We start from the raw sequence: 10,779 nt of genomic DNA, 5'->3' as shown, positions 1-10,779 counted from the left end.
AAATTTAAATTTTGTCCCAATAAATGACTTTTAGGGATGAAAAAAATTTCGTCCCTAAATAATTTCGTCCCAAAATCTCAAATTTGTTGTAGTGTGTTTTCTTTGAATAAAAGAGAAAGACGAAGTGTCAATATATTTTTTTAGAGTGTTTTCAGATAAAAAAAGTTGTTCTTTGAGTGGAGTTTTGGGCTCAACCACTTGTACAGCGTTAGTTCGGACTATACAACAATCAGTTGGGCTGTTGTGATCTAGATGAGTCAAGTCAAGAGGAGTTCTGATGTACTGATTAATTTGAGAATTTGTATACCGCAAAGGGTTTGAATCTCCTTAAAGAGAGTAAGATTTCGTGCCTCAGTTTAAACTGGCTTCGTTTTAATTTTAATTTAGCTATAATTTTTATTATATTATTGTGTACTTCCCCAACAATTTTAAGGAGATTCAGACATGAAGCCTACAACTGAAAAATCCACGGAAAGTATTGGAAATCTCAACAAGCCCTTCCGTTTTAAAGGAGTTCATTTCAAGAGATGGAAGTGCAATGTGCTCTTCTATGTAAGCCTTCTCAAACGTTTCTTATGTTCATGTCATTGCAAAGAATCCTAGCAAGATCACTACCGAGAACATGACTAAAGCATAAGTGAAAGCTCACGAATAAAATATTACAAAATATACTAAAGATGAGTATAACTGTTGATGTTATATTTTAAATTGTCTTGTGGATCAATTTTATGGAAAGCTTTACAGAATAAATATGATACGGAAGAAGACAAATCAAAGAAATATGTGGCAAGTTGCTTCTTTTGATATCAAATGGTACATGCAAAATCCGTCTTGAAGCAAGCACAAGATTTTCAAATACTTGTAGCAGAAGTTAGATCTGAAGACATCAAGATTGGAAACAATCTAATTGTTTGTGGCATTATTGACAAGCTATCACCTTTGTGAGATAAAGTGTAAAGTCAAGATTTCAACCAAGACTTCTGCTCTGATATTATGTACACTACAACATAAATAAGTTTTTGTGGCTATTTAGAATTTGTGATAGTCTCCAAACCATCACCAAAAAGTATTTTCTTTGACGGTTTGTAGAAATCGTCACTAAAGGTAGTCGAGAAAAACGTATATATATTCACGTTCGAAAGTTCCCTAGACATTCGAATGTTGTTGCTAGTTAAGTGTGAACGTGTAAATTCTTGGCGCTAACGTTTGAACGTGAATCATTGAACGTTAGTGATTCACGTTCAAACGTTAAATGGTTTAATATTAAAGTTGGATATTTCAAATTAAAAAAGAGGGAGAATTGAAGTGTAGTATTTTAATATTAAAGTTGGATAAGTTAATATTAAAAAAAATTGAGAATTGAAATTCAAAAATAGTAGATATATTATATAAGATTGTTTATTACATATAATAAAAATTAATTGCAACACTAATGTAAACAACACAATAAAAGTGAAAATATTCAGAACGAGCTGTTTACAAATGTATTAAATTCATCAGTCAATGTTGACCTTTTCGTTTAGGATATCTAACCGATGGCCAACCTTTGTGACATTTTGTTCTACTGACGCGATTTATCAGTCGATATCTGAGACAATCGCATCAACTCAAGCAGGGTGCACATTGAGCCAAGCAGGTCAGGCATTCCCCGTTGATGTACCCGTCGATGACTGACTGGTTCTCCCAATATGAGGAGCAACACTGGGGCCAGACTAAGTCGGAGGAACAAGATCTGGTATAGGGACAAGCTGACGTAGAGCATGCCCCCCCTTGTCCAATGCTTTAACGGTGTGTGGTCATATCGATGGGGCCAGTCTGCTTTGTCAGCCACTCCTTCGTCCGAGGTGTCACACTTTGGAGACGACACTCGCCTCGTAATGAATATTCTCAAAAACATGATGTGGCAAGTTGATGGGCTCTCCACATGCCACTCGTATAAGGAGCTCTGAGCGAGTCCGGCTAAATGTGACCTTATGTGCCACATGATCCACATTTGTTGCAATAATAAGATACCATGTGGAAAAAAGGGAGGAGTTGTACCTGGCTGAAGGAGTTCTTCCTATCGATCTGCTCTCGCTCTCTCCCAGTGATGATGTAGAAATCCTCATCTCGGTTGTCATCATCTTCATCAGTATCCTCAGTCTCCGACTGGTCAACTAGGCTAGTAGATGATGTAGAAGTGCCTACATATGCATCTACTCGAGATCCATCCCTAGGCTGAGCATCTCTTGTAGTCGATATCTTAGCTACGCGACGGATCCCTAGAAGCTCGACGATGACATTTACCAATACCTCGAGCTGAACACCGCGTACTGTCTTGGTGTGAAAGGATGCATCCTGAGATATGGAGCACATCCCCATATAAAACTCTCAAACCATTGAGGGGTATATACTACTTGGATTTTGGGAGGTTTGTGGCCCGTTGTCTTTTAGCCCTAATTGGAGAATTGCATATTTTCGATTTGTTAACGACTTAAAAGATAGAGTCTATGTAACTCTACCAATATCTTTAGCAAGATTGAAGAGAAGGCCAGCTATAAGTGTGACTTTATGCATTGAATAATAAATATAATTGGTCTCTTTAGAGTTTGTTGTGGCCAGTCTAATATCTCATATATGTTTCAACCTTTGATCACTTCTTTTTCTTATCACTCAGGCAACTTAATTTGTAATCACTTTAGTTTTCTTGCTTTTGATAATTTTTTTCGTTAAGGAATAAGTAGACTTTATATTCTCAAAGTGTAAGAGGTTTTATACAATTCATGTACTTCAAATTATTGAAACCAACACATTACACTCTCAAACTATCGCGATGAGAGTAAGATCCGACCATCATGATGAGAGTAACACTGCTTATTTGAGAGTGACACTTCTTATCAGACTATCGTGATATTTAGCACCTTCGATTAAGGTCCGACCATCATGATGAGAGTAACACTACTTATTTTTCATCTATTTAATGATATTTGTAGTCCTGCCTGGTGTATAAGTCCCGCATGGTACTACTTTTGAAAGAAATGGATACATCCGGGATGTTATACATACAAATAGTTTTTTAATAATGGATCCCATTTTTTTTTAAAGAGTATGCAGGACTTAAACACTTTAAAATTATATCTACATTACTCTTTTAAATATAAAGTAGAGGAATCTAGTAATTTGGTCTGTGCAAACCATACTTCTTAATTCATTTTCGTTTATGACATACGTTCACATGAGTTGATATGTAGTTCATGAGGACTAAAAAAGTCATTCACCGTTTAGGCTTAGCTGAACTTACCATGTTCTGTCATTAATATCACATAAATCTCCCACTATTAAGCCGCTAATGAGGTGAATGAATGTTATAAAAACGCCTGTAACTCGATTAATATTATACATATACAACAAATATTAATAATCTTAAAAAGAATAAATTTCTTCCTTTCGGCATTATTCAAAACGATGATGACTACGAAAGGAGAACGACCAACGCGCGACTTGTGAGTAGACTGCGCGCTATGTTGATGGATGATATTTCAATTCCAGTTGCTGATTTTAAACAAGCAATGTTCATATATAGAACGCAAAATCTCTTGCTTAACGTGGCTGCAGGCACTCACGCCCTATCAAGTACACTAAATCGATATACGTGACAACAATTCCCTCTGCCCAAAGCTCCCTTACTCAGGAGAACATGACTTTCTATTAACTATGCTATGGTGGGTCAAAAAGGATTGAAACCGAAAGGAAGTATACTCCCCACCACCATAAAATTGAAGTTTTTGGATTTTTTTAGCAAAACTGGTTTTCAACAAGGGTTTTGAATTTGGTAAAACATTCATAAGTTGCATCTTTGGATTGAGGAGGATACAACTAGCTATAACGAGAGAAGTCATCTATGTATTCTAGAAAGTGCAGGAGGTAATGCAATTTGATAAGCAACTGGACCGACTTTTTTCAAAATCTCAAACGGTCCTACATAACGGTGACTCAACTTTCCTTCCTTACCAAATCTCATAAATGGTGGATATTTCAAAAAATGTGAGTTTAAGTCTCGTTTGTTTTAACAGATGAGATGAGTTTAGATAAAAGTTGAAAATTGAATAAAATATTATTAGAATATATATTTTTTTAATATTATTATTGTTTTAAAATTTAAAAAATTTGAATTGTTTATTTTAATTTGTGTGAAAATTTAAAAAAATTGTAATGATTAAATAAGATGAGATGGGATGTATTGTAAAAATAAACTAGACATAATGAGGATTTTAATACTTTTGATGCTTCAAATGTCAAATGACAGGTCAAACTACATTAGCTGCCCTCTATACAAGATTTATTTGTGGTAGTAGTTAGCCTATTCCTGGGAGACAAAAGCCCAGCCCAGCCTATCTTTTCTTTTTCCTTTTTACATATATTTAGGACGGGCCTTTAAAATAAATAAATAATGAAATGATCTCCAAACACTTTATATATATATATATATATATATATATATATATATATATAATTATATATGTGGTCTAACCTCCCTCGGCTTTCACCCATTTTAGGATTAGCTCATTGTGCAATTTTTTTAAGAAAGAATTGTGTTAAAGATTTCATTGGAATGATCCATACGTTATCTTTCCCGTCAACAATCACTACCATAACATAATTATTCAAATGCATATCTTAGAGGCTCTTTTGAAACAGACTTTGGAACTTAGAATTATTTTTGCGACTCTCAAATATGTGAGTTTATTTAATTAAAATATGCGAATTTAATATTGTTTAATCTGCCTTTGGAAAAGTTCCACGTCAAAAAAAAAAAAAAAAACAGAGTAGGCGAAATTGCAAGAAAAATTGTACAATGAATCAATTTCTATCACCCTCGGGTAAGGAGATGCTGTTAAAGGCTATAATTCAAGCCATCCCAACATATCATATGATTGTCTTCCAGCTTCCCAAGAAATTATGCAAGGAAATAGCTGCTCAAATGGCTAAATTCTAGTGGAGCTTCAAAAAGGACGAGAATAAAATTCAATGGAGGAGCTGGGCAAAATTGGGGGTTGCAAAAGTTAGTGGAGGATTAGGCTTTAGAGTACTTGTAAGCTTCAACAAGGCTTTACTAGCAAAGCAATGTTGGAGAATGTTGACAAATCCTCACTCCTTGGCTGCAAAGGTCCTGAAGGATAAATACTTTAGGCATTATGACATTTAGGTTTCAAAACTGGGTCATAGACCATCAGTTATTTGGAGAAGTTTATGGGATTCTTTGGAGTTGTTAAAGGAGGGGTTGGTGTGAAAAGTAGGTGATGGGGAGAGTATCAACATCTGGAGAGATAAGTGGATACCAAAACTGTCTACTTTCAGGATTCAAACTCCCATAACTTTACTAGCAGGTGAAGCAAAGGTCAAAGAACTTATTGATGGGGATACTAAGACTTGGAAAACAAAGTTGGTAAAAGACATTTTAAATGAAGAAGAGGCAATTCTTGTCTGCAGCTTACCTATTAGTTCATCAGGTCTACCTGATAAATTAATTTGGGCTCATACTAAGACTGGTCAGTTTGATGTCAAAAGTACATATCATCTAGAGTTGTGCAGGAAAAATAGAGAAAAGAGGGAGGTATCGAAATCTGGTACAGAGAATTGGAAGGTGTTGTTGCAGTTAAATGTACCTGGTGTAGTTAAAATGTTTCTTTGGAAAGCAATGAATAACTGTCTTCCTATAAAATTTTACTTGTCTTGCAGGAAGATTGTTAAAGATTACTTCTGTCCAATTTGTAAAATGCAGAAGGAAACAGTTTCTCATGCTCTATGGAGCTGTGGTGGAGCTATGGATGTTTGGGCAGATAATCTTAGTCCTGTGCAGAAATGGGCATCTATTGAGAAGGATATACAAGAGTTATGGGCAGACTGGTGTAATAAATTGAAAAGAGAAGAATTGGAGTTAACGACAGTAGTACTGAGAAGGTTTTGGATGAGGCGAAACAGCTTTGTGTTTGAAAATAAATTTGAAGGGCCTGATGTGATTTTTAGGCAAGCCACTGACTTTCTGCTTCAGTTTCAGGAAGCTTAACAAAAAGAACCCAGGAGCCAGATTGAGAGAACTCAGGCAAGAGGGTTATGCAGATGGAAGGTGTAACGCCCAGTTCCCGAGAGTCCGGAGAGTTAACTCATATCACCTAAAAATCATTTCCAAATAATACTTTTAAAATAAATCAGAGTCTCCATAACATATTAACCTATTTGTTCAATACAAATATCCATGTTCCTACATAAGGGCACATCAGTGATGTATCATTAATAAACATAAACTTTCCCACAAGGATTAGGAATATCCATTACTCAAAATACCAAAGCCACATACAATATTAACACTACCAAAAGACTCTCCAACAGTCATTGTACCTTAAGGCACTTAGTCTTCTATGATCAATAACTTGCAAGTACTCCCTATTCTTGATTTCCAGTTGTTGCATAAAAAATTATCTGAAACATATTATGGAGATAGGGTGAGTTATCAACAACTCAGTCAGCAGAGAACATATACTAGTATGCAAACATGAGTATTTACAGATTTCAGAATGCAGAACAAAACACTTTTTATTTTCAGAATGCAGAGTCAGAACATGTTATCAAAAATATTAGAGTGAAAGTTCACAATATTCTTATTCAAAATTCCTTTGGCACAGCATAACTGAAACATCATATCAGAACAGAATTCCATGTTTAACCCCCGTGGTAGGGTTGTGCAAACCCCGGTGGCCAACCGAACGATAACAGAATGTGAATCTTCCCCTTATCATTCTCAGAGCCCCGAGTGTGCATATAGAAAAGACCACGCAAAAAACCACTTTATTTCCAAAGTGGGTGCACCAGAAACAGAAAAGTTGGTACTAATCCAAATAGAGGCCACAGTTTTACACCTCTGGTAAGGTCAGAACAGAAATAGAATGTTATGTCAGAAGTTTCAGAAATCACATCTTATCATAGCAGAGTACAAAACATTTTCAGAACAGAATAGAATCAGATCACAAAAATATGATTTATGCACAAGATTTCATATTCGCTCTCTTTTGCACAATTCGAAAGCAAAATGTAAAAATAAGCTCATGTCTACATTAGTCATGACAGAAAATATTTCTTTCTTATACAGAATTTCATGAGTAATGCTGAACAAACAACTGAGGTCGTTTCCAAAATTTCCTTTCATAACAAAACATGCACATTTTCAAAATTGACCTCAGTTTATTTTATTTTTATGCAAAGTCTAGTATAATAACCCCGCTTACCTGGAACTCTTTAGTCTTTCAAAAAAATTCATCAACAAAGCCGAACAAATATTAATCTTCACCTATAACATAGTTACGTAATTTTCATAAATTTCCAATCGAATACGTATCTCAATATTTAAGCCTAAGATGCTAAAATAACTTATTTTAATTCCTCGAAAATCTAAATTCATGAATTTCAAAAAATGTTAACACTTCTCAAATTCCAACTAAATCTCTGACTAAAGTATTAACTCTAACTTATTTACTAATGAAGAATCAAACTATCGGATTTAATACTACATAACATAATTATGCCAAAAATTTCTTTTTAAGTTATACGTAAAAATTATTTAACAAACTATATCATAATAAAATTACAACATTATCACTTACTTTTGAAAGAGGCTTTACTCAAAATAAATTTAACTTACCAAGATCATTTCTGTAAACATGGAAAATTTAGAGTTTACATAATACATATCAAAGTTTAAAGCACAATAATGTAACTTGAAGTTCAAAGGTAACAAGGAAATTTTTATTTATTAGACCGACTATGCAATAGTTTCTGTAATACTTTGTTTGAAAACATGATCAAAGGAGTATAACGGTATATCCCCACACACACACACACACACATTGAATGACCTTTATTTGCCTATACGATCCTACGATTTATATCATGAATATGTTTAGTAACGGACATATACTGCCTGTAACTGCTGAACCAACCATGACCGTCGTCCAATGCTCATTAACAATTTTCAAGTCTCCTATCTTGACTGAAATGGTGCTTTGACTGTTTTTCAAAAGTCACCTATCTTGCTTGAAAAGGTTCTTCGTTGTTTGTATAAAGACATGCCCAATCGGAAATAAATATATAGTTTTCTTTCCTTGAAGTGTTGTGCTTCCATTGTTATACTCTGTATTAGTGGTTGAGATTTTCTATGAGTGACAATATGTGACACGATCTGTGAATCCAATACGAACACGATACGGAATTAGCGGATTTGAGTTTGATGTTAACGAATCCAAATCAAAACGGGTTGACCCATTGAGATACTTTATAAACGGGTAAACCCACTTAATCTGAAATCAACCCGTTTATATTTTATTTCAAAATTATAATTTTATTATTGTTGAGTCGTAATATTATTGGTCTTTCTTAGTATCGTTATGTTTTTATTATGGAAATTGTAATTTTAGACCTATACTCATATTTGTTATTGTAGGGTTTGTAATATTGGTTTTATTATATGTTAAAATTTGAAAAATATAGATACTTTTTGTTAGTAGGTGATTGTATTTTTTTTTAAAATATTGTGGTTACTAATAAATATAGATTTTGACTTTTATGTCAAATTATGTTAATAAGGTCAAATGATTTGTGCATGTTAGTTAATTACATGAAATCAGTTTAAATATTAATTGAACCTTGTCATGTTGACTTATTTCTAATTAATTATTAAATGGGTCAAAACAACGCTGACCGTACCAAACTCACCAACCTTGAGTTCTATGACAATGAATTGAGTGGAAAGCTGCCAATGGATATGGGAAAGCTCTCCAAATTGAAGCATCTACTCCTCAATACAAACTTCTTAATGGGTGCTCTGCCTCCATCTTTAATGAATTGCACAAATCTCGGGACCTTGAATTTACGCCACAATTTCTTTGGAGGAGATATCTCCACCCTAAACTTTTCTACTCTTCATCAACTTACTATACTCGACCTTTGGAAAAATGAGTTTACTGGTACTTTGCCAGTGAGCCTTTTTTCATGCAAATTCCTAAGAGCAATCCGACTTGCTAGTAACAAACTCGAAGGACAAATTCGACCAGATATTGTTCAATTGAAGTTCCTAGTTTTCCTTTCACTCGGTTACAACACGCTAACCAACATCATAGGAGCAATTAAGATTCTGGCAAATTGCAAGACTCTCAATTAAGTTCCTAGTTTTCCTTTCACTCGATGACAGCATAGCTGGTTTCGATGTATTCAAAAATCTCGAATATTTGGGTCTTACTCATTGTAAGTTGACTGGTCTTACTCATCTAAGCTTAAGAACTTACAAGTCTTGGGTCTCAGCTTCAATCATATCACAGGATCAATTCCCGGTTCGTTGTCGACTCTTCCGAGGCTTTTTCGTTTAAACTTATCTGATAATTTGATTTCAGGTGAATTCCCATAAGAAATTTGTACATTGCCAACGTTAGTATCAGACCAGGCTCCCATAGACAATAGTTCTTTGATTTTGTCCATTTTTGCCACAGTGAATGGTACCTTTCTTAAGTTTAGTTCCCTCTCCAACTTGGACCATGGATATGATCCGTTGCAAACAACAATCTTAGTGGCAACATTCCCATTGAGAGCGGTCGTTTGATTTAGCTTCATGGATTGAATTTTTGCCATAACAACTTCACAGGCAACATTCCAGACCAAATATCGGAGCTTCATGGATTCCAGCATCGCTAGCAAGGTTTCATTTCTTGCATGAGTTTAGTGTTGCAAACAATAATCTCCATGGAGCTATACCTTCAGGCACTCAACTCCTGAGCTTTGATGCCTCTGCATATGAAGGCAATCCTTAACTTTGTGGCGCCCCTCTTTCCCATGAGTGTGCCTCTATTATTAGAAACAACAACGACATTCAATAGGACAAAGATGGACTTGGAGTTCTATGGCTTCATATTAGCACGGTACTTGGCTTCATTACAGGATTTTTGGGAGTATTTATTCCTTTATTTTTTAATAGTAATAGGAGAGTTGCATAGTTTGTATTCCTGGACAACGTCAAATATAGGCTCTATGTGACATTAGCTGGCACGTCTGTTGAGCAATATAAGATCAACTTTGCTACTCATCATTCCAACACACCACACTTATTTTTATATGACAATTCAATATCTTATTCTTATCAAATATTGAATTGTCATATAAAAATTTATGCTTACAAGCTATAGGCTATAGACTAAAGTCATAACTTATTGACTTATAACTTACTACTTATGATTCTATCATTTTATGAAGTACTATTAAAGACTTTTAAAATATTACTAAAAATAAAAAAAACTTAAGTGCATTACTAGTTATTAATCTTATTACTTTATATAAGATTAATTAGTAGTAATATTGTATTCATAAGATTATATAAACTAGAAAGTAATATACATATTTAGTATTAATATCAATTATTAATAATTAATAAGCTCATACTAGTAGACTACTAGACTAGTGTCTATTGTGTGATAACTACTAGTAGTAGTCTAGTATTAATTCTTACATATGCGTTATAACTACAAGCATAAATAATATTATGATTTTATGCAAATATAAGACCTTCTATCAATATTTAAGTATCAATATTCAATATAATAATTTTGTAGTTAATATACGGTATTAGAATAATAGTATTATATTAATTAATATAACTATAATATTATATCATGGTTTATGAATAATAAATTATAATTTTTGATAAAATATAATGTTAGACAATTTTATATAATTAAATACTATAAATACATTGTCTTATAG

General features: G+C 33.8%; 1 protein-coding gene and 1 pseudogene across 1 annotated transcript; both read left to right on the top strand.

Moving 5' to 3' along the window:
* The first annotated feature begins 5,229 nt into the window (after positions 1–5,229).
* LOC108998759 lies at positions 5,230–6,046 on the top strand. Its single transcript, XM_018975456.1, has 2 exons — positions 5,230–5,272; positions 5,367–6,046. Exons 1-2 carry the CDS (start codon positions 5,230–5,232, stop codon positions 6,044–6,046), a joined length of 723 nt encoding a protein of 240 aa, XP_018831001.1.
* A 2,664-nt stretch (positions 6,047–8,710) lies between these two features.
* On the top strand, positions 8,711–9,899 carry LOC108998758 (annotated as a pseudogene).
* The last annotated feature ends 880 nt before the right edge of the window (positions 9,900–10,779 follow it).

Source organism: Juglans regia, chromosome 5 (genome assembly GCF_001411555.2).
Source record: "Juglans regia cultivar Chandler chromosome 5, Walnut 2.0, whole genome shotgun sequence".
In the NCBI taxonomy this organism is placed as follows: Eukaryota; Viridiplantae; Streptophyta; class Magnoliopsida; order Fagales; family Juglandaceae; genus Juglans; species Juglans regia.
The sequence above is the reverse complement of the archived record's forward strand: the minus strand, read 5'-3'. Positions and strand labels throughout refer to the sequence as shown.

Coding starts and splice junctions, on each gene's coding strand:
- LOC108998759 (XM_018975456.1), top strand. CDS start 5,230: ATGGGATTCTTTGGAGTTGTTAAAGGAGGGGTTGGTGTGAAAA. Junction 5,273..5,366: donor AGGAGGGGTTGGTGTGAAAA/GTAGGTGATGGG, acceptor CTTTACTAGCAG/GTGAAGCAAAGGTCAAAGAA.